Here is a 25,467-nt window from a genome sequence, read left to right as displayed (position 1 = left end):
CGCCGCCCGGTATGTACAAGCGCCACAGCGGGTGGTGCCTTTTTTTTAGGTCCGCTCTCCCACTTTGCCCCAGGCCTCCTGAATCCTCTGGGCGGCCCTGTGTCCAGATCTAATTATCATAGGTTTCCTCTGTCTCTGGTGTAACCAAAGTTATCCCTGGCTTCTCTAAAGATTTACTTAGCTGATATTTTTGCCTACTATGTCCTTGTGAAAGAGAACCATAGTGTCTGTCATCCTGAGAAGGGAAAATATAAAGAGCTTAACAAACTTTTGTTACCTCCCATCTGGTAGCCAATACATTGGGACTAGAATTTGATGTTGAATAAAATCATGGAAAGGTCTTTTGAACCCAGCCGTTCTTGTTCTTTGTACCACTTAATGGACACTACCTCACCCATGAGTGTCTTGGAGTTGCAGATACCATCGGCTAACCACCTTATACAATATGCCACAAAGACAAGTGGTACATAAATCTCAACCCCAATTTTTGGCCAAAAAATGAATCAGATTTTCACCTCAGTCCATATCACTGTTTGTTTTTTCCCCAAAGCCCTGTTAGCAGACTGGTGGGATGAAACTACACACTGTGAATGTTTGAAGTATTGGCTTTTTCTTAGACAGAACTAAATATCGTTGAAAGTTCAGCAGACTACTTATCTTCGCAGAAATATCTGTGACTCAAGTCATCTTGGTCCAAAGACTGTCTAAGTGGATAATACTTATGCATCCAGTGAAGCTACAAAATTGCTGTCCCTGTACCGAATGTCTCATGGCTCACTCAACCAGAGAAGTGCTAGCTTCAGTAGTAGATCCACAACATACTTCATCTCAAATCTCTAGACTTATCATGTGGAGATTGGTTCACACCGTCTCAAATCTCTGTTATCTCAACATTGCATGAAGGCTGTTCTTCAGAAACTGTTTAACTTGCAAGGTTTCCCAGCTCTTCAAGGAGGTCATTGTTACAACTAGCCTCCTACACCAAAGGTCTGTGGAGACAATGTCATTGTCCAAATAACTGAGAAACATTCCCTGGATTCCTCCCTATTTCCCTCATCTTACTTCCCCAAAAAATTCCCTAATTAATCTGCAAAATTATTTCCACATCATACAAGTATTTTTTTGAATTTGCACATCAGCTACTATATAAACCTACAAAAGCAAGGGAAATAGAGTTCACAATAAATGTACACTATCATTTGTCCTTAACATGTATTCATGTAGGTTTTTAATACAAACAAAACATCTTTCAATACTCTTTTTTTTTCTCTATTTGCTGGAATTTCTACAACTCAAATATAGTATTCCCTTGTGTATTCAGTTTTCCTATGTCTTGCAGTTATTGTTACTTCTCCATTGACCTGTAGGCCTTGAAGAATTTTGAAACCTTTTGCTGTTTATTTTGGCAACCAGGAGTAGGTGCTCACAACTGGTGTATAGATGTCTTAGCAGATGCTGTTGGTGGAAAAGGCTTGGCAGCACTACTGCAGAGAATGCGGGGTATGGCACGCTGAGGGAGGAAATGAGATAGTAAAAAAACATTTTTTCCAGTAGCTGTTAATAAATGGAAAATACCCCCATTATCTGTGTTGTTAACCACATTGGTTTTTATATTGTTTCTTAAACTTTATGTTCTTTTTATGATGATTTAATTGATTGTCCAGTGTTCCAAGTGCCATGACAGCAGATGCTTTAAAATATTTAGTGAATATTTGGTAAAGACAGGAAAGTTCCCTTGAACACTACCTTTATGGTTTGCAACTCATGTATATTTGTTTGAAATGCTGCACTGCAGAGAAGAGACAAGTTTTAGGTTTTTTGATTACATAAACTGAGGACCTCATTTACACTGGGCTAGGAGCTGTGTTACGCAGAAATGGCTTGGTTAATACGGGTCTTAGCTCAGGATAGATGGGGCCTCCTTTCCTGTCTGCGTGAGTCTAGAAAGGATTATGAAAAACCAAACGCTCAGCCTGTAGAGGAGGCAGAAGAAAGCATAGAATATCAGGGTTGGAAGGGACCTCAGGAGGTCATCTAGTCCAACCCCCTCTCAAAGCAGGACCAATCCCCAGACAGATTTTTACCCCAGTTCCCTAAATGGCCCCCTAAAGTATTGAACTCACAACCCTGGATTTAAGCAGGCCAGTGCTCAAACCACTGAGCTAACTCTCCCCCATATAAAAGTAGTCAAGTAAATCAAGTGGGCTCTTCCTTTCCTCTTTCCTTTCCCTACTGTCCTTCAGTTAGCAAAGAAAAAAAATTCTTTAAATAGGCCCAGCGGCAAATGAGATCTAATTAGAGTAAAAAGCAAAATGAGTCTCATAGCAGTGCCCGTAGCCAAAGTGAGAGGGCGAACGAGCAGTGTCTCAATAAATGGAGCTAAAGAGTGATCATGTCTAATAAGTAGTGCACGTGCAAACAGTCATACTAAACTCACATGGGAAGCCTAGCTGCCAGTGACAGGATCAGTGCAGACTAATCAGCTGGTGCAGCAACTTGCTCAGGCTAAGACCAGGGCCAGACAGCAAGGATTTCTCACCACTCCCCATTGTAACTTCTGCCTATGATACAAAATGAAGTTTCCAGTACCGGGAACTGAGAGATGAATAAGAGTGGAGTTGGAGTAGTTCGTCACGTTGGATAAAAGCTCTCTGTTAGACATTTGTTCCATTGTCATTTTCTGTTACTGTTGTGTTCACTTGCTTTGCATGTTTCTGTCACAACTCCACTTGTTGTTATCATAACCCCTTTGTACACGTTTCCTGTAATTTTGAGTCATTTACTTGTGTCCTTTGTAGGTTAAGAACCAAGTAGGTAGATGTGGTTATTGTGTGGTGGTCTTGCTTCTTCCACAGGTACAGAAAAGTACCTGGTACTTGACAATGGAAAGGGATGTGTTTGGAATTCTTTCCTTGTGACCAGCAGGCCAGGAACCATTCATTGACGGTGCTCTCTATGTGGGGATAGAAGGGCTAATAGAAAAAATGTCACGGTGTTGCTTTTAATTATGGTAGAGAGGAAACAACTCTCCTGTTAAGGTTGCCTAACACTTTGCATTATTTAAAAAAAAAAAAAAAAAGTTGAGACACTTTTTTTCTGGCATCTCCATGGTTTGCAACAGGACTTTGACATATGGTGTTAGGATAGTTGTGGGATTGGGGCATGGGTGGCGCGTGAACCGCTGGCTGGGGGAGGCTAGCCTTCCACCCAAGGCCCTGCCCCTTCTGCGCCTGCCGCCCGCCGGATCCCAGAGAGCCCCCCTATCGCAGCTGCCAGTCCCTGTCCCAGGCTAGCGCCTCCAGCCCACTGGAAGGGCGGGTGGCGTGGCCCCAGCCCGAGCCAGAATCACCGCCCAGCAACAGAGGGAGCCTGGGGGTGGAGAATCAGTGGGGCCACGCCTGGCTGTTTGGGGAGGCACAGCCTCCCCCAGCCTATGATACCTGCCGCCCATGGATCAGGAAGTTGCATTTGCTAGCTTCATGAACAGTGATTTTGATTTCGCCATACTATAAGCAGTTGAAAATTGTTGCTTTCAGATATTTGACTTTTGCAAACTTTCAACTTTATTTTGTATGTAATAAAGATGCAGAATAAATGTGGCAAAGAAATCCAAAATGAGTTCCCATAATATACACAAATAATTAATTCAGGGGTCGGCAACCTCTGGCATGCGGCTTGCCAGGGTAAGCACCCTGGCGGGCCGGGCCAGTTTGTTTACCTGCCGTGTTGGCAGGTTCGGCTGATCACGGTTCCCACTGGCTGCGGTTTGCCGTCCTAGGCCAATGGGGGCTGCGGGAAGCGGCGCGGGCCGAGGGATGTGCTGGCCGCGGCTTCCCGCCTCCCCCATTGGTCTGGAGCTGCAAACCGCGGCCAGTGGGATCTGCGATCGGCCGAACCTGCCGACGCGGCAGGTAAACAAACTGGCCCGGACCGCCAGGATGCTTACCCTGGCGAGCCGCGTGCCAGAGGTTGCCGACCCCTTGATTAATTACTTAGAATTGGGAAGCTTGGGGTAAAGATAAAAGCAGACTGTCTTTTTAATGTCAATTTGTTGGAATAGCAAAACCTTATATATTTACCTACATGAATATAATTTTTGTATCTGTGATAATAGGAAGCCTATATATTTGTTTCCTACTATTTAGACACTTTAAAAATAGTGTAAGAACTATTTAGATAACTTAATAGGCAAAAAAATGGCAATGCACTTCATAAATCACAGTAAAACAAGATATTTTAGGGAAGGAATGTGACAGATGAGGTCACCATATAGACATCATGTCATTTACTTAACTTAAGCCCATATTTTTTCCATAATATAGTAGATGAACTCATTAGTTACAATGAAAAACAGTAAGAAAGAGGCATCTGGTATCCAACTGCCGACTTCTGACAGGGTTAAGATCACTAGGTCTAGTAATGTTCCTGCTTTGTCTACTGACATGGCCTAATGCTACAGAAAACTGATGAGGGTTGTTGAAAATTTACAAGCCGGCTGTCAGAATGTTATAACAATAGACAGATGTAATCAGTTAAATTTTTGCTGCTGTTCATGTTTAAGTTCTCATTTAGCTAAGGTGGGTTAAGTACTCAAGATTCTTCTGTTCTAAGAGCACCCACTCTATAAATTTAAGAGGTTTGGATAAATATAATTTGACTGCATTGTGTGAAAAGATATACTCTTTGTTCCAATCCTGCAGTCCATAGAAGACAAAAGTATTCTGAAAGAAAATCAATGGGAATGTAATAAAGCTTTGACATGCAGTGCTGTAGCTAAAACAATTGGTTTCTTTGGTCCTGTGTATAAATTGTAATTCATCTTAAAAACTTTCTAATAGGGCTGTCAAGCAATAAAAAAAAATAATTGTGATGAAAAAAATTGTGATTAATTGTGCAATTAATTGTGCTGTTAAACAATGACAGAATACCATTTATTTAAATATTTTGGATATATATTTTCTATATTTTCAAATATATTTATTTCAGTTACAACACAGAATATAAAGTGTACAGTGCTCACTTTATATTTATTTTTATTACAAATATTTGCACTGTAAAAACCAAAATAAATAGTATTTTTCAATTTCTCCATTACAAGTACTGTATTGCAATTTCTTTATTATGAAAGCTGAGCTTACAAATGTGGAATTCTGTACAAAAAGTAGCTGTACTAAAAAATAAAACAATGTCAAACTTTAGAGCCTATAAGTCTACTCAGTCCTACTTCTTGTTCAGCCAATTGCTCAAACAAGTTTGTTTACATTTATGGAAGATAATGGTGCCCATTTCTTGTTTACGTCACATGACTGTGAGAACAGGCGTTCACATGGCATTGTTGTCGCTGGTTTTTCAAGATATTTATGTGCCATATATCCTTTCATCCTTCAGCCACCTTTCCAGAGTACACACATCCATGCAGGGGTTAGCACCACCATGTTGTGAGACTGACACTTGACAAAATTACCGGACTTAGTGATGGACATTGGCAGGGGCAGGAGGGGGCTCCGGGCTGAGGCAGGGGATTGAGGTGAGAGAGGAGATACAGGCTCTAGGCCAGGGGTGTGGGTTCTGGGGTGGGGCCAGAAATGGGGGGTTCATGGTGCAGGAGGGGGCTCCGGGCTGGGGCGGGGGGAGGTGCAGACTCCAGCTGGGGGTGCGGGCTCTGGGGTTGGGCTGGGTCCAAGAGGTTTGGGGTGTCGGAGGGGGATCGGGGCTGGGGCAGGGGGGGTGGGGCACGGTGTGTGCGTGTGCGTGTGTGTGTGTGTGTGTGTGTGTGTGCAGGCTCCATGCAGCGCTTACCTCAAGCAGCTCCAGAAAGCAGTAGCATGTCCCTCCTCCGGCTCCTATGCAGAGTGCGCAGCCAGCGCTGCCCCTGCAGCTCCCACTGACTGCGGTTCCCGGCCAATGAGCTGGGAGCTGCAGATTCAGCACTTGTTGAGGGAGTGGGGATGGAGGCAGCATGCAGAGCTGCCTGGCTGCACCTCCACCAGCAACAGCAGGGATGGGGAGCCGCTTGCAGGGAGCTGCCCATGAGTGCCCCCCCACAGACCTCAAAATTTTACCGTGGACACTTGTGTCCGTGTATGGACACTTTGCTGACCCCTGCATCAGTGCTGATGACTGGTTCTGCTCGACAATGATCTAAAGCAGCGTGGACCAATGCATGTTGATTTTCATTATCTAAGTCAGATGCCACCAGCAGAAGGTTAGTTGCGGGGGGGAGGGAGGGGTTGGTGGTTTGGGTTCTGTAGTTTCCTCATCGGAGTGTTGCTCTTTTAAGACTTCTGAAAGTATGCTCCACACCTTGTTCCTCTCAGATTTGAATGCTGTAGCTATCTTTAAAATCTCACATTGGTACCTTCTTTGCATTTTTTTAAATCTTCAGTGACCGTGTTCTTGAAACGAACAACATGTGCTGGGTCATCATCTCATACTGCTATAACATGAAATATGGCAGAATGCAGGTAACCGAGCAGGAGACGTACAATTCTCCCCCAAGGAGTTCATTCACAAATTTCATTAACACATGATTTTTTTAATGAGTGTCATCAGTGTGGAAGCATGTCCTCTGCAATGGTAGTTGAAACATGAAAGGCCATACGAATGTTTAGCATATCTGGCACTTAAATACAGTAAAAGCTGTTTTATCTGGCATGTTGGGAGAATGGGGGGTGCAGCTAAGTGAAAAATGCTGGTTAATTAAGAGGGAGGGAGTTTGGGTGTGGGAGGGGGCTTGGGGCAGCGGATTGGGGCATGGGAGGCGGTGCAGGGTGTTGGATCCAAGGCATTGCTCACCTCGGGAGGCTCCTCGCAAGTGGCGACCTGTCCCGGCTACTCCTAGGCAGAGGTGCGACAGGCAACTCTGTGTGCTGCCCCCCACCTGGCCCTGCACTCCAGCTCTGCAGCTCCCATTGGCCAGGAACCATGGCCAAAGGGAGCTGCGGGGGTGGTGCCTGCAGGCATAGGCAGTGCGCAGAGTGGCCACAAATAAAAAGCAACTTTGGAGCATTTAAAGTATATTACTTATTGGGTCTGTGATATTTTGGAAAATAGTTTTAATGCACACAATAAGAAATATTATAAAATATAAGTCTTATGCAGAAATTACTGTTCATAATAATAAATAAAAGACACTGTTCAGTTGGTTTAATGCAATCAGTTTCTTATAGAATTGATACTGTGGAATGGCGATAAAGGAATGAGGATAAAAGTTTGATCTCACTGGACGTACAATACCTTTTAATATACTTGTGTGTACAGTGGTTTTATTGAAAGCTTTTTTCTTATATCTAAATTATTGTAAATAACAATCCATAATTATTATAGTTTAATATTCAGGTCTAGACTGCATTCATAAATAAATCAAATTTAATCTTACAGCTGTAATGTTACCAAAGGTCTGTAATAAATGGGGACAATAGAGCAAGTTAACTTTTTAATGCTCTCTTTTGTTTGCAGATATTTTGGGAAATATGGTATATTTCAGTCTTAAATTTTAGATGGATGAATAAGTAATTTTAAGTTAGAATCTTAACATTTCCCAGTTTTGTGATTTAGTTAAGTATGTTGTAATGGCTGCATATCAAAATTATATGTATCTGAATAGAAATACTTTGCTATTAGAAAGCCAGATTAAAGTATAATTCACCCTTCAGTTTGAACCTCAGAAAGTGCACTGGCATTCGGGCTTGACTTTTGCTTAGTGAGAGAATAAAGAGGTATTTTTTGCTTTGTTTAAAATAACCCCAGTGGTGGTTGCTGAAACCTGTGTGTGATATTTTGCAATTTCAGAGAAATTCCTTTATACAGGAAGCAATATATCATAATACTAAATTCCCTACACTTATACATGTAGATTATGGATTTTTATTGTAAACCAGATAAAAATTCAAACTATGGGCCATCTTTTAGCATGTCTACTTTTGAATGATACTGTATATAGTCACTGTCTCTTTCTCTGCAGAATTTAGTCAATATGAATATTTACTGTAAGTCTCCGCTCTAGATTGTGTCAATTTGACCCACTCATCTTCCCAAGGAGCAGGATATTCATAGGAAACCAATAAAGCAGCGTCAGCTTAAGCAGAGCAACAGTGTTCTTGGACTGCATGTCACAGCCCCTTGTTCCCTCCAGTTCAGAATTATCTTTCTTATTTTTGTATTGGGAAACTTAGTCTCAAAAAATCCATTAAGATCATGTCACTGATCTGATTACTTTTTTTAAACTCTATCATGCTAGATATCTATGATGATAAATATTCTGTGGACTAGTAGACAATATGTGTGTAATGGGGATATATCTTTTCACAGTGCTGTCAGCTTTGCAGTACATAAATCCAGTTTCTGCCTCCTGATTTAAAAAGTGGGGTTGGTATCCACTTTGGAAAAGACACGTCATTCTATTTGTGAAAGTATATATGTGTAATGGGGAGAGCATGCAACATTTAGAAGAAGAAAATTGTGTTCCTAGTAACAAATCATTTTCCTTGGGTTTTCTCTAGGGTTTGCAGTTCATAGACTCATAGATATTAGGGTTGGAAGAGACCTCAAGAGGTCATCTGCCAGTATATGGTGTATAACATTGTTGGTATACAATTGTATATAAATTGAAATTAGTTCAAAGGCATGTATGTATAATATATAAATATATTCTATAAAGTTCACATATACAATGTAAATACATATACACCTTTACCCTGATATAATGCTGTCCTCGGGAGCCAAAAAATCTTACCGCGTTAAAGGTGAAACCATGTTATATCGAACTTGCTTTGATCCGCCGGAGCATGTAGCCCCGCCCACCCCCGGAGCGCTACTTTACAGCGTTATATCCGAATCCGTGTTATATCAGGTCACGTTATGTCGGGGTAGAGGTGTATGTACATGTATGTTTTTATATATATATATATGTGTGTGTGTGTGTGTGTGTGTGTGTGTGTGTGTAAATAAAGATACAATATATTTGTACCTAATATACTTTTATAATATTTTGACATTATAGTCCCCTTGTCTATTACAATTTCAAGTCCTAAACTGTTACCATACAATTTCTGATAGTTACGTTGTTAGAAAAACGTTTTATTTAGAACCCTTAATAAAGCAGAATTTTATTTATATATACTGCAGGACATTATCTTCCAAAGTAACCAGATTTACCATTTTCTCAGAATCACAAAGGCAAATACAAATAACAAGAACATGAGAGGCCATAATTTATATACAGACTATTCAAATTTTACTTTCAGGGTTTTTATCTCAAGTGTCCTTAATAAAAATAAATTGATATCATAAATAAACAAATATTCAGTTTGAGTTCAGGCTTTCTGGCATTGAAAAGATAACCACAATATGTGTTTCCCTGAAGCGTAATCCGAAATATTGACCATCTGAGGCAGGTCTTCACAGCTCTAGCCAGATTCCAATGGGAGCATCAGATTGCTATGCTTTTATAGTGAAGTTGTTGTTTGTGTGTTTCATTGTAAATGGTTGATAAAAGAGACATTTGCAAGACGTTATTAATAGGGGCCCTGGACATTTTTCAAAATTTCACTGATTTCACTTCATGCCCTCAGTTTCTGTTGATATTTGGGATTTGAATCAACCTAGGATCTGAAAGTTGTGTTCATTATTCTCTCAAGATGTGCCAAAAAACCCTACCGGAGTTTTGAGCTATTATTTGTCTGTCTTGTTTACAAACTCAAGAAGGATTCACAGCATTGGTTCACATATGTATGTTATCTAGGATACCAGAAAGGCTAGACACTTAATTTTCTTTTAAATGGAAGTTTAAATTGTCCTGAAAGCAGTAGATATATTAAGCACTTGAAGAGATTTTAAAGCTATGAAATAGCATAACTTTTTTGCACATATTTCCAGTGTCCTTACTGGTAATGTATGTAAATTAATGTTTTGACATCTGATTTGTAGCTGAGCAGTGAGTTTAGACTACCACAATTAACATGTCAAGCTATGTTCTAGCATGCAATGTTCTGCCATTTAATAACTTTATAAGGAGTAGGTTGTATTTTTTAAAATGTCACTGAGATTATGTAGCACAACTCTGGGCTCCATTATGCAGCCCTTCATGTGCAGAAAATGGCCACAGAAACCAATGAAAGTTTTGTGTGCACTGCAGGGTTAGGTTCTCTGTTGTTAATTTGCTAAGATTTATATGCTTTCTAAGACTTGATAGTTTCTATCCTATAAAGCCTCAGTGATATATTTGTTATACATCTCCAGACTAAGCTTTAAATATTGTTTATAACCCTTTTTCACTACAGAGACTCCTGCTGTATTTCCAGAGAATATCAAGGAAAAAGAAACACCAACACCAGTTGAAGATATTCAGCTGGAAAGCTCCATTCCTCATACAGATTCTGGTATTGGAGAGGAGCAGATGCCCAGCATCTTAAATGGGACAGACTTAGAGACAAGCACAGGCCCTGATGCTATGAGTGAATTATTGTCTACTTTGTCTTCTGAGGTAAAGAAATCTCAGGAAAGCTTAACAGAAAGTCCCAGTGAAATCTTGAAGCCTGCACCTTCAATATCCAGCATCAGCCAAAGCAAAGGCATGAATGTCAAGGAGATACTAAAAAGCCTTGTGGCAGCCCCTATTGAAATTGCAGAGTGTGGTCCTGATCCTATCCCTTACCCAGATCCTGCGTTGAAGAGGGAAGCTCAGTCAATTCTTCCCATGCAGTTTCACTCCTTTGACAGGTATATGGCTGAGTTAATTATTTTATATTGTTGCAATGCTGAGATTTGGAGTATTTATTTGTTAACATGTTGATAGTCCAGTGTGAATTCAGATTAGATAGTATTAAGAAAATATAGTTGCTTTACTTCTTCATGGCATTACTAAAACCAGACCATACAGTATCTGCAAAAGTTATTCACATTGTTTTTCTCTCTAAGCACCAAATAAAACTGTAATTTTTTTCTCTTTTAAAACCATATTTTGAATGGGAAAAAGTCTCTATTTATATACAAGAGACTGGCTGTGTGAAGTCCCAACAAAATGCTTCCAAATGTTTGTCATACCAGTCCTCTTCCAGTAGTGAAATCAGTCATGCCAGATTGTGTGCATACTTCCATAAGAACAAGATTGAGACTGATTCCTGTATTTCATTTTTAAAGTTTTAAGCCCAATTTTTTTTATGTTTTAAGGGAACACATTTTACATTGTGAGCCATATTTTTTTATTTCTCATGGTTGACTGAAAATACTCACACTACTGGTTAAAGTAGCTTAATTTGAGGCAACCACACCAGCTGCATAAGCCTTAATATAGGAGTTGTGTTGAGAGATGCAATTGACAACATCCTGCAAAAAAGGAGTTACTTGTATTGTGTGTTCATCCTTAAGCTATGCAAGAGAAGAATCAGTTAAACAAATAATTAACCAATCCAGCACGAGCTTTGATGTGTGGCAAAACTGTAAAATAGTGCTTTAGAAATATATTACTTACGATTCGTATAACCACATCCTGAAAAAAAATTCAGAGGGTACTCCAAAAATAAGTATTTCAGGTTTAAAATATGATAGAGGAAAACTGCTACAGATGTATGAAATACACAAAAATTCTCATAATAGAGGATTAAATTATTGTCCATAAAATGTTAATAGAAACAAAATCCAGTCAATAGGTCCAGGTTAATGTAAATAGTAAGGAGAAAAAGGATAAATGAATATTGCAGGATAAAACATTACTATATGATGTTAGGAAGCACTTTTCATTACACAAGTATAGTGAAGCTGATAAGACAGAATTGTTGGAAGCTGCCTCAGTGGACTAATTAATAAACAATGAGATTGTACCTGTTGGAAAAGAGAGGCAGACAATGGACTGGGACTGAATATCAAAAAGGGAATGTGGTCTTTCCAAAAAAAGTTGTTGTTTTGATCATTTCAGGGACAGAGTCTACTTATTGCCTACTTTATTAGGAAGAAGCTTTTTTTTTTTTTTTTTTCCCCATTCATCAACTTACATATGGTAATTTGGGTTGGTTTCAAAGGGGAAAAATAGATGAAAAACCTTTGAGGTTTTTTCTGTGTGAGCAACCATCATATTCCCAAATATATTCAAAGCTGTCTTCTTTTACATTTATCCGTACAGCATGTACACTATTTACAAATTACATGATAGTTGCCTAAGAAATAATAAATACTCGAACTTTAACATACTAATTTTCCTTTTTTGATTGTAGCACTACATGTGGGCTCTAAGTCTTCATCAGAATCTTCACCCGCACAGAGTCCTATTAATTTCTGTGAGACTCCAGGCAAACTTGTGCATCTACATTAATGGTTTTCAATACAGATTCAGGGCCTAAGGTTATATGCAATTGTCAGCTTTTTAATAACTTTATTAATGTTGTATAGACATTAAGTATTTTGTTGGCTAATGCAGTGGCACAGGTGTGGGAGGAGGTGCCCCTGCACTGGCTACCTGCATCGCTCAGTGAATGTGGGGGAGATGGGATGTAATGGAATGGGGAAATGGGCAGACCATTGACTCTACCCCTTACCGTACAGGGTGGCATTGCTATAACTTGACAGCATGTGCTGCACTAGGTTTATGTGTGGCACAGTTTACTCCCTTAATCAGCAAGAGAGCTCAGTGAAAGAGAGTGACTGAAAAGACTGAGTCCCAATCTTTGAATGCACTGCCTGCTAGTCAAAGCAGATTGTTATCTCAGGATTTAGTCCAAGTGTAGATCAGTGGTTCTCAATCTTTTCTATACCAACACCCTCCCCCTTATACTCATCAGGGATGTCTGGGGCACGCCTTAGCTGAGGGCTCCCTCCCACTTACTAATATGGGAAGGGCAGGGTGGTTGTAACAAGACTGTGCTCCTGATACATGTTGACAAATCCCAGTTTGACACATACCACATTCCACCTCTAAAAAGAATAATTCAGAGAAAGCCAGTGCTGATCAGTAAAGTATTTTGTAACAGCTGAGCTGTATTCAGCAAGGAATGTAGCATATCCTGTCAGTGGACAGCAAAACAGGAAGTGGTTGTGTTTTGATTCCTTCCCACTCATACCAGACAGATATTAAAAGTTGGAAAAAGAAGAGACACCTGTATCTTCATTCACTTGTACTAAGTAGTACTAGTTGTCCTTACTTGGCTAAACAGCAGTTTCTGTAGCTATTATAAATTAGTCACTGGAAAAAGTGAACAGCTTTAATTTGACTGGCAGCAGCAGATTTCCCCCATCTGAGACACGGAGCATTCAGTGTTTTCCCCAGTTATGTGAGGCTGGGCAGCTTTGGCTATTACACTTGGTGTTACTGGGAAATGCTCAGAGGGTTTTTGTGTATATGGTATTGCTATTAAAATTATCTTCTGATTTTGTAAATCCATAAACTTTTACTAGAAGAATCTAAAGGTTTTCTTTTGTAAAGATGGATTCTTGGTTCCCAATAGCTCCAGTGCTCCATGCTTTTATGCGTGCTCAGGTTCCCTTGTCATCTGCTGCAGTGGCTCCTTTGAAGTACTGTGGTTCCTGACAAGCATTCTGGTGCATGCTTTGATCTAAATCAGCTATAGAGGAAAGCTAGAAGAGAGGAAAAAAGACACCCTGGTTCCATGGAACAGTGTAGGGAACATGTATTGTAATCTAATTAACTTCCAATTAGGAGACCAAAAGACCACTGCAGGGAGGCCCTAGCAGGGCAGGGAGACAAACCAGAATGTTATATATGACAGAATAGAAAAATACTGAATTCCATGACAATTTGGAAAAAATGCCAAATGTCATGGCTGTAGTATCAGAGGCCACAGGGCCTAGGCAGAGATGAATGGAACAGTCATATCCAAAAGTATTAATGTGGGCTACCTGCAGGTTCAGGCAGCTATCATGGCATCAGTTTGCACTTAGTTTATGTTTTCAATGTTATTTTCCTAGCTGTAAGGAGACGTAGGCCATGGGGACACTTTTTTTTTTTTTCCTTCTAAAAAAATAAATGGAAGACTATAAAATGGAGAAAAAGAGAGGGTCACCTTGACTTTCCTGAAACCTGTTTTGGGGGTTACAACCCATGTGCTGAGAAATACCTGATAGTAGATTTAAAGGTATATGTAAGAGATTGGCATAGAAATGCATTAAGAGAGCCACTTAAGAACAATACGTCTGTATTTTAGGTTGTAATGCTTTGTGAATTTTTTCCTCCTATCCTTCCTCTATTATCTTTGAAAGACTGAAGTAAGTTGCAGGCTAGTTGTTCTCTGTCCTGGTGTTTCCGGGCTATACCTAAAAACCTTTTTTGTCTAGAAGGAAAGTATTAAAATAATTATTTGTGGTGGAAAATCTGTAATAGATTTGTAGGTATTTTTGTTTTAGTTTATTTAAGAAATTGGAGACAATTGATATTTTACATGGTGTTTTCTTTGAAAGTTTACGTACATTACCAGGTGCTACAAGATATATATTTCTTACATTGGGGGTTATGGTGATTCTTATAAAAGAAACCACTGGAATAATGGTAAAATAATTAAACTATTTTTTGAAGAGCTGTGTGCTTTTAAAGCAATTTTTTTTTAAATTGCAACCTCTTATATATATTGGGGTCAAATGAAAATTTACCAAAACTCATGTAAATAAATTCAAAGCAGTGTTCACTTTTATTATCCAATACAAATTTATAACACTGAATATTTCTTTTTTAATAACAAGATTGGCAATGGTATTGCTCAGAGTAACCTATATATGTGTTGCAGTGCATTATTTCTTAGAACGTGTATAACTATAAATGAAATGTAAAAGCACAAAACATGTTCCAGCACATTTTATCAAATGGGACTTCTGTGTAGTTAATGTATGCAGCAGGTCAAGTACTATCGAATGTAAATGATGAGGTGATATTGATGAAAGGAGGGGATTGAGGTCTCGAGGGGCGCTGATGACGGATTGAACAGAAGCGGCCTTGCGCTGCACGTAACTCAAGCCTGTCATCTTCACTGCTCAAAGCTATAATGGGAGGTGGCAGTCTGAAATGAGTTGCCACGGCAAAGAGTATTATTTTTGAAATGCTTTCACACAAATCACTAGGCCCTGCATACAACTTAGTTTCATGCTTTAATGTCATCAAGAGGCACAAATTGGTGTGTCTAATTGTTTGCCACCTGCCAGCAAAATGAGCTGCCAGCCAGCCAGACGGGTTTGATTGTCTGTCAGCCATTCAATAGATTGAGAGTGACAACATCAAAAATTTCACTTCAAACTCTGAAGCTTTGCGTAGCTTTTCAGAGACCTCTTCCCTGCAAGTGCTTCTGGACAACTGCATTTTTCAATTAGTTTTCAATATATTGCTGCCTTCTGCCTCATCTGTGTTAAGGTAGCTGTAATTACATTATGAGCTATATAAACAGATTTATGGGACACTGGAGCCTGGATTCTTAAAGTTATGACATGTCTTTTAACATCAAACTGAACTCCTTGAAAATAACATCCAGGGTGACATGTTTAAAAGCAAGCACTGAGGGTTATCTGTCCTAAACTTATAACTGTAATGGAACATAATGTGCCAGTAATTCCTTCTTCCATTCTCATCATTTTGATGGCAAAAAAAAACATAAAACGCAGTTCTAATTATTACTAGTATCAGAATATATTTTCTATATGTGGTTTGTCACACCAGAAATAATCAGTCCAGGACACTGGGCATTGTGAAACTGTTTGAGTGATTCTATATGGTGATCATATTCTGCAGTTTGTTTGATACATTACTAGTCTTAATAATAAGAATATAGCAGTAGGCTATATTACAGACTACCTGACCAGGATGGTGTTAGTGACTCTGAAATGCTCAGGGAGATGAGAGGCTATTAAAATAAAAAACTCAATAATAATAAATAATAATAATAATAATGGGGGATTTCAACTATCCGCATATTGATTGGGTACATATCATCTCAGGAAGGGATGCTGAGATAAAGTTTCTTAACACCTTAAATGACTGCTTCTTGGAGCAGCTAGTGGTGGAACCCACAAGAGGAGAGTTCTTGATTTAGTCCTAAGAAGAGCACAGGATCAGGTCCAAGAGATGAATATAGCTGGACCACTTGGTAATAGTGACCATAATATAATTAAATTTAACATCCCTGTGGCAAGGAAAACTCCACAGTGGGCCAACACTGTGGCATTTAATTTCAGAAAGGGGAACTACACAAAGATGAGGAGGTTAGTGAAAAAGAAATTTAAAAAGTACAGCACCAAAAGTAAAATCCCTGCAAGCTGCGTGGAAACTTTTTAAAGACACCATAATAGAGGGTCAACTTAAATGTATACCCCAATTTAAAAAAACATAGTATGAGAATCAAAAAAGAGCCACGGTGCTAAAACAACAAAGTAAAAGAAGCAGAGAGGCAAAAAGGCCTCCTTTAAAAAGATAAATCCTAATGAGGAAAATAAAAAAGAACATAAACTCTGGCAAATGAAATTAGAAAGACCAAAAAAGAATTTGAGGAACAGCTAGCCAAAGACTCCAAAAGTAATAGCAAACATTTTTTTAAATACATCAGAAGCAGAAAGCCTGCTAAACAACCAGTGGGGCCACTGGACGATCGAGATGCTAAAGGAGCACTCAAAGATAAGGCCATTGCGGAGAAACTAAATGAATTGTTTGCATCGGTCTTCACTGTTGAGGATGTGAGGGAGATTCACAAACCTCAGCCATTCATTTTGGGTGACAGATCTGAGGAACTGTCCCAAATTGAGGAGAGGAGGTTTTGGAACAGATTGATAAACTAAACAGTAATAAGTCTCCAGGACCTGATGGTATTCACCCAAGAGTTCTGAAGGAACTCTAATGTGAAATTGCAGGACTACTATCTATCATCTCTAACCTATCATTTAAATCAACTTCTGTACCAAATGACTGGAGGATAGCTAATGTGACACCAATTTTTTTACAAAGGGGTCCAGAGGTGACCCTGGCAACTACAGGCCAGTAAGCCTCACTTCAATACCGGGCAAATTGGTTGAAACTATCGTAAAGAACAAAATTGTCAGACACATAGATGAACATACTTTGTTGGGAAATAGTCAACATGGTTTTTGTAAAAGGAAATCATGTCTCACCAATCTACTAGAATTCTTTGAGGGAGTCCATAAGCATGCGGACAAAGGAGATCCAGTGGATAGTGTATTTAGATTTTCAGAAAGCCTTTGACAAGGTCCCTCTTCCAAAGGCTTTTAAGCAAAATAAACAGCCATGGGGTAAGAGGGAAGGTTCTCTAATGGATTGATAACTGGTTAAAAGATAGGAAACAGAGGGTAGGAATAAATGGTCAGTTTTTAGAATGCAGAGGTGTAAATAGTGTCCCCCAGGGATCTATACTGGGCCCAGTCCTATTTAACATATTCATAAATGATCTGGAAAAAGGGGTAAACAGTGAGGTGGCAAAATTTGCAGATACTACAAAACTACTCAAGATAGTTAAGTCCCAGGCAGACTGCAAAGAGCTACAAAAGGATCTCACAAAACTGGGTGACTGGGCAACAATAGCAGATGAAATTTAATGTTGATAAATACAAAGTAATGCACATTGGAAAACATAATCCTAACTGTACATATACAATGATGGGGTCTAAATTAGCTGTTACCACTCAAGAAAGAGATCTTGGTGTCATTGTGGATAGTTCTCTGAAATCATCCATTCAATGTTCAGCAGCAGTCAAAGAAGCAAACAGAATGTTGGGAATCATCAAGAAAGGGATAGATAATAAGAAAAAATATATAAATCCATGGTACGCCCACACCTTGAATACCACGTGCGGATGTGGTTGACCCATCTCAAAAAAGATATATTGGAATTGGAAAAGGTTCAGAAAAGGGCAACAAAAATGATTAGGGGTATGGAACGGCTTTCGTATGAGGAGAGATTAATAAGACTGGGACTTTTCTGCTTGGAAAAGAGTTGACTGGGGGGGATAAGATAGAGGTCTATAAAATCATGAGTGGTATAGAGAAAGTAAATAAGGAAGTGTTATTTACTCCTTCTCATAATACAAGAACAAGGGGCCACCAAATGAAATTAATAGGTAGCAGGTTTAAAACAAACACAAGGAAGTATTTTTTTCACACAACGCATTGTCAACCTCTGGAACTCCTTGCCAGAGGCTGTTGTGAAGACCACTACTACAACGGCATTGAAAAGGGAGCTAGATAGATTCATGAAAGATAGCTCCATCAATGACTATTAGCCAGGATGGGCAGGAATGGTGTCCCTAGCCTGTTTGCCAGAAACTGGGATTGGGTGACAGGGCATGGAGCACTTGATGACAACTTGTCTTTTCATTCCCTTTGGGGCACCTGCCATTGGCCACTGTCAGAGGACAGGATACTGGGTTTGATGGACCTTTGGTCTGACCCAGTATGGCCATTCTTATGTCTTCCTGCTAGAAAGTTCCTAAACTGAAATTACTGAAGTTTCGAGTCATCGTGCTTTTGTGCCTTATGAATTTCTTTTTAAATTGTGTAATGAGTGCTATAAACACTCCACACTTTGGACAGTCTGTGACGGGTTGGATCACAGAAACCCCCTTGGGAGCTACCACCCGATGTGCCAAGACTACCCCTGCTCCTCTTTTCCCTACCAGCTCAGGACTCCAGCACCCTGTCTTGCTGAGCCAGCCACTCCTGTCTGGTTCTAACACAGATCCAGGGTCTGAATCACTTGTCCCAAAGCTGCAGGTTTACCAGAAAACAGCTGAGTGCCTGTCTTTAGCACTCAGATGCCCAACTCCCAATGGGGTCTAAACCCAGATAAATCAGTTTTACCCTGCATAAAGCTTATGCAGAGCAAACTCAAATTGTCCGCCCTCTATAACACTGAGAGAGATATGCACAGTTGTTTGCTCCCCCAGGTATTAATACATACTCTGAGTAAATTACTAAATAAAAAGTGATTGTATTAAATACAGACAGTAGGATTTAAGTGGTTCAAAGTAGTAACAGACAGAACAAAGTAAGTCACCAAGCAAAATAAAATAAAATGCGCAAATCTATGCCTAATCAAACTGAATACAGATAATCTCACCCTCAGAGATGCTTCAGTAAGTTTTTTCTCAGACTGGACACCTTCCAGGCCTGGGCACAATTCTTTCCCCTGGTACAGCTCTTGTTGCAGCTCAGGTGATAGCTTCATGATGGCTCCTCTTCCTCTCTGTTCTCTTCCACCCCTTTATATTTCTTTTGCATAAGGTGGGAACCCTTTGTCCCTCTGGGTTTCCACACACACCCCTCACTGGAAAAGCATCAGGTTAAAGATGGATTCCAGTTCAGGTGACATGATCACATGTCACTGCAAGACTTCATTACTCACTTGCCAGCACACACATATACAGGAAGACTCACAGGTAAATACAGCCATCTGCAGACAATGGGAGTCATCAAGATTCCAAACCATCCTTAATGGCCCACCCTTTACAGAATTACAATAGGCCCTCAGAGTTATGTTTTATATTTCTAGTTTTAGATACAAGAGTGGTACATTTCTACAAATAGGATGATCACACTCAGTAGATTGAGCTTTGTAATGATACCTTACAAGAGACCTTTTGCATGAAGCATATCCCAGTTACATTATATTCACTTATATTTTTATAAAACCATATAGACTGCACAACGTCACACAGTCATTTTAATAAGAAGCATTTCTGCATCTATATTTATGCAGAAATTCCTATCATATCTTGAAGTCCTGGAACAAATGAGAAAGAAGTTTGACATTTTTGCTGCTATTCAACATCATTCAGTTGGTTTGAATGCCAAATCATATCTTTTTGGGTAGGATAGCAGTATGCAGCTTGCACACATACCACAGATTTGTAAATATCACAAGTACATTTCTAAGTACTGAAGCCCCAGATTTTATAAGTATTTAGGCATTGTTACACTCAGTATTGGAAAGGCCTATCGGCCAGATTTTAGAAAACATTGTTTTTAAAAATTAGGTGCCTAAAGATGCAGGTAGGTGCCTAGTAGGATTTTCAAAAGCATCTAATTGCCCAACTCCCACTGAAATCAATGAAAGATGGGAACCTGTTGTGACAAAGTTCCTCCTCTATCTTGGTGGGTCCTGCACTAATTGGTGGATTTTCTTGCCTCAGAGATTCACCATGTGGGTTGGGGAACAGCCCAGAGACCTTCCCCTCTGGAAGAACCCACAGTCCAGGTCAATTGGGAGCTTTGGGGGGAACCCGGGCCCGCCCTCTACTCCGGGTTCCAGCCCAGCGCCCTGTGGACTATTATTTTTTCCACTGAAAATGTTAGCTTATTTTTTTCTGACTTATTTTGTTTCCTGCCTGTTTCATAACTTTCTTATCCCCCTTTTTAATTGTTTATTTCTTCAGCATTGTCACCACCTCATAGAGAGGTATACCTGAGAAATTAATTTACATGATATTAATCTCATTCCAGCTCATTTAAAAAACAAACAACCCACCCTTCACCCACCCACCTTCACCACTTTCTACTGGATCGCATTTCCACCCCATGCACATCCACCCTTGTAACCTGATACAATTACCATTTATGATTACCCTTCGTTTATGGTCTTTCATATGTACCAGTACATAACAATATATGAATAAGAAATGTCTGAACACTTGGTGGCTAAAACTTTGCAGTTTGTCACTCCTGTATTTCCAATTTACCGAGCTTTATTCCATAGGCATGCAATGGTTTATATGGTGCTCTTTTTACCCTGTTTTATCAGGCTGTGTTTGAATGTGCTAGCAGGAGCTCACAGCCCGCCACCCAGAGCATTGTGCTGGCAGCACAGTGAGCTGAGGAGGAACAGCAGGGGAGGGGCCGGGGGCTAGCCTCAGGGGCTGAGCAGGAGGGTCCCACGGGCCATAGTTTGCCCACCTCTGATCTACCATGTGGTTTGTTCCTTCCCTCGTCCTCTCTCCAGTGGGAAAATTGTGTATACGTTGTTGTATTATTGTGGTAGGATTTTGGTTGGAGGGTGTTTATGTGTCTTTGTTTAAATGTACACACAGCTTAGTGTTTGTTAGACAAGGCAAAGTTGCATAACTGCAGGAGCAGATGTTGAGGTTTGTAATGGTCCTTAATTCCTATGGGAGTTTGTCCCACAGTCTCAGACCACATGCCAAGAAAGTTCAGACTCTTGCACAGATTTATCCTTACAGTAGGAAGTTCCATTAAGGAGGAGTGGAGTTATTGGACACAGTCCATGATCCAGACCTTTAGATTATCTTTCAGGTAGGCTAAGCCCAGGCCATTGAGTACTTAGGACCGAGACCTTAAACGTGTCTCAGTATTTTATGGGAAGCCAGCATGGGACATTTTCATAGACAACCAGAGCATTACTCATGGATGCTGCTATGTGAGAGCTTAGCATCAGCAAACGCTTCTTCTCTTCCATAGATGAGGAGGAGACAGGGAGCTGTAACCATGCCTGGGACTCCTGTTCTGTAATAGATACTGTTGGGTGGGAGTGGTGAAGACTGTTGTTCAGCAGAGGGAGAGGCTGAATGGTCCTGAGACCTGTGGTAAGACCCCAGTCTTGTGTGAAATCTAGAGCTCCTGACCCACTTTGAAAACAAAATAATCAAAAACAGAGAGCCTTGAAGACACAAGAAATGGCATCTGATCTTAGAACGCCATCACTGCCTCTGTCTGGTTGAAATTTGGACTGAATTCAAAGCCATAGAGACTGAAGAACACGCATTCTTCTACCTTTGAAAAGTGACCAGTGCCCCAGATGGCCAACATTTAGTGAGGGACACATTGGCCACTTATTAACTAAGACTTATGCTTCTAATACTTCTATGCCTTCATCACCATAGTATTAGAGCATTTTCCAGGCTTTTGTGGATCTACCCTCACGACATCCCTGTGAGTTAGGGCAGTATTCCATGTTTACAAATGGTGAACTAGGGCACAGAGAGCTCAAAGTCCAGGTAGGAAATCTATTTACAGAGGAAGGGAACCTAGATCTCCTGAGCTGCCAGTGAGTCTGTTAACCACATGACTGTCTTTTCTCTTGCTTTCAAAGAAGGCATCAATTGATGTGCAGAGCATTGCATCCTCATCCTGATCAGACAATCATTTCCTCTTAGCTGATATCTGAGCTCTTTCCCACTTCTTAGCAAGCAAAAGGCCCAATTTTGATTGCCCACCATAGAGTGTGTGTTCCCACCTACCTTCTTAAAACTTCTAATGGAAAATCCTACTAAGCCAAGAAGTTAAGTTACACAGATCTAAAGGCATGCTAGGTAGAAACACTCCCTTCCCACTCTCATTGTCCCACAGATTATAGAGATTCACAGAAAAAACATGAAGGATAGATACTCAACACCAAGAGCAGAAAATACTTACAGATATGGAGAGGGAAAGGCACAACCAATACTTTAAATTTCTATGCCTTCTCTGTGGAACTATCTTGGCCTATTTTTACAGAAATAATCATGCATGTCTGAGATGGCTACTCTAGTCTCCAGCTTTCAACAATCACATTCAAATGGCATGCAGCACCCTTTCTCAGAACATGGCACAGTACAGCACAGGAAATCTGATTCTCCACTGACAACTCTGACACATAATGGCCCTGGCTATTAAAGGATAGCTAAGAGCCCCTGGGATGCTGCTAACAGGTTGATACTAATATCAGGTTCGTTGACCCTATAGTCAGTGTCATTGAAAGAGAGTGGTCTGTCACCCACATTTACTCAAGCTTGGTACTAATGAAACCAACTCTTGATGCAACCTAGCTCTCCAGTACTACCCAGTGTCTAATCTTCTGTTTCTAAGCAAGATGACTGAGAAGTTAGCAAATCACTATCTCCAAGTGCACCTGACACCTGTCAGCATTCCCCAATGAGTTTTAGGTTTAAATAAGGCACAGAGACAGCACAGGGCACACTATTAAATGACGTCTGTTGGACGTAGACAGTAAACAAACATCCATTCTAATTTTATTTGACTCTCTGTACTTAGACCTAGTATACATGGAGTTTCCTAAAGCTCTATTCTCTTCTGTATCCTACTCAACCTGTAAGTCAAACCATTGGAAGCAGGCCTTTTAAAAAACACGCCAACCCAATAGTCTCAAAGGACTGTTTGTAGTTTGATTAAAAATCCATCTCCTTTTTTGTCAGCAGACCGGACGGGTGTACTCCCCAACCAGAAAGTTGGGCTGTCCCGAATAAAAACGAATTCTGAGGTGCAATATATTAAAGTATTTTTTTTTGCAAGGGGAGGCAAAATATTGATCTATAAGTTTACCTTGGACCTCATTTATTTAATAAATGAGAATCAAAGATCTAGCTACACTTTCTTCTTAAAACACACTTCTTTTCTGAAAGAGTCTTGTCAGGTTTACTGAGAAATTCTTACTAAAAGCACTTTCTGAAGTGCAGAACTGTAGCCAGGAAGCTGACATATTACCCTAAATAGCTACATTCTTTTGTTCTTTTATTTCAGTACTACAATATTATGCCTATTTTAGTTGAAAAATGAAGTGCATGTGTTCAGGAAAAAAAGCATGTGGGTATAATGAAAATGATAAGCATCTTTTTTTTCTTTTTCTTGCTTTTAAAAATCCCTTCTGTTTCAGATTTGTTCCTCACTTTCTAGTTCTGTTATGAATCAGGGGCCACAGAAATAGTCTCTCTATAAAATGAAGAGAGAGACATTAAAAGTAGACAGATTTCATATCTGCCAGACAGAGACCTCTTGTTAAGAAGAGCACTATTTAAGTGTCCCTTTGGTATTTTCCTTTTTTAATTTTGAACTGCATATATCAGGCTTGTTTAGATACAAATAGGATGAAGACAACTACTGTCTTCAGATGCGATGCATATGTACTTGTATCAGTACAATAATCACTGCTTGTATGTGGTCTATACGTTCTTGTTTTGAAAGTTTATAAAGTTTCAATACTTCAACAAGCTTTTTTTAAACTATAAATTTTAAATTTAATTCTAAATTAATAAAATTAAGTATATTATATACACTGTGGAATTGAGTCTTTACTGTCTTGCACATGGTGTTTTCAGTTTCCTCCTTGGCACTGTTGAGAGCAAAGTGGATATAAAACACCACCTCAAGTGTGAATGCAGAACTCTGGTCCATTTACACTGTTTTTTATAGGGATAGCTGACTGCATCAGGTGCAAGGCAGTGGAGAATCAGGTCCTATATTCAGATATTGTCTATAATAGCTATCATTTTGATGGTTTTGATAAGACCATCTAATGGCATCTATTCAATTTCAGCTTCATCTAAGATTGTACAGATGTGCACTAGCAGTATGTACTGCATTGCCACAATAATTGCAGTATTTGCACTTATAAAGTAGTTTGAAAATGCAAAGTGCTATAAAGACACTAATGACGATTATTAGACCACACAACATCCTTGTGAAAGGGGAGAGATTTCCATTTTACAGGTGTTGCAACTGAAACAGAGATTAATTGAGATTCTCATGACCACAAAGTGGCAGGACCTGGATTAGAATTTGAAAGTTCCTAGCTCTCAATGTCATGCTTAATCAATGAGACTGCAATAGCCATAAAAGTTAAGAAAATATTTAGGTATAATTATGCCTATTTTGCTTCACTCTTCATTAAAAAAGTTAGTGGTGACCATGTACTCAAAACAATTAATATTAACAACAAGGGAGAACAAACCAAAATAGGGAAAGAACAGGTTAAAGAATATTTAGATAAGCTAGATGTATTCAAGTAATCAGGGCCTGATGAAATTCATCCTAAGGTACTTAAGGAACCCATTAGCGTAGCTAATGGGGTGCAGGGGAAGGAGCCATGGGGAGGGGGCGGCACGACCGGAGGAGCGAGGGTGGGCGCAGCAGAGCAGCCCGCAGCGTGGCCGGCAGCCAATGGGGGGGCCGGCGGGCATGGCCAGAGGAGGCAGAGCGGGGGGGGAGGGCGCAGCGTGGTCAGCAGCCACGGCCGGAGGAACGAGGGGGGGTGCAGCAAGGCGGCCCGCAGCGCGGCCTCCAGCTGCGGCTGGAGGAGCCATGGGGAGGGGGCGGTGCGGCCAGAGGAGCGAGGGGGAGCGTAGCAGGGTGGCCTGCAGCGCGGCCGTCAGCCAATGGGGGGGCGGTGGGCGCGGCAGGAGGAGGCAGAGCAGGGGGGCGTCGCAGCATGGCGGCCTGCACAGCGCGGCCGGAGGAGCAAGGGTGGGGGGGCGCAGCAGGGCGGCCCGCAGCCAATGGGCCGGGGCGGTGGGCGCGGCTGGAGGAGGCAGAGCGGGGCGGAGGGCTCAGCAAGGTGGCCTGCAGCACGGCCAGCAGCCGTGGCCGGAGGAGCAAGGGGAGGCGCAGCATGGCGGCCCGCAGCCAGTGGGGGCGGCAGCACAGCCGGAGGAGCCAGCCAAGTGGGGTCATGGAGCGGCCGGAGGAGGAGCCAAGGGGGATGCTTTTTTTATGTTTGCTCCCCCTGCTCTTAGATCCTGGCTATGCCA

General features: G+C 40.7%; 1 protein-coding gene across 14 annotated transcripts in view; it reads left to right on the top strand.

Annotated features, from left to right (window-relative positions):
- The window catches only part of NBEA (neurobeachin), an 834,265-nt gene that overhangs the window by 353,217 nt on the left and 455,581 nt on the right, over window positions 1-25,467 (top strand). For all 14 annotated transcript variants that reach the window (XM_034758618.1, XM_034758629.1, XM_034758620.1 and 11 more), the window contains one exon: window positions 10,281-10,719. In XM_034758618.1, coding sequence (XP_034614509.1) covers window positions 10,281-10,719 — 439 coding nt within the window. The remainder of the gene's footprint in view (window positions 1-10,280; window positions 10,720-25,467) is intronic.

The sequence above is a fragment of the Trachemys scripta genome, chromosome 1, assembly GCF_013100865.1.
Source record: "Trachemys scripta elegans isolate TJP31775 chromosome 1, CAS_Tse_1.0, whole genome shotgun sequence".
Taxonomy (NCBI): Eukaryota; Metazoa; Chordata; order Testudines; family Emydidae; genus Trachemys; species Trachemys scripta.
The sequence above is the reverse complement of the archived record's forward strand: the minus strand, read 5'-3'. Positions and strand labels throughout refer to the sequence as shown.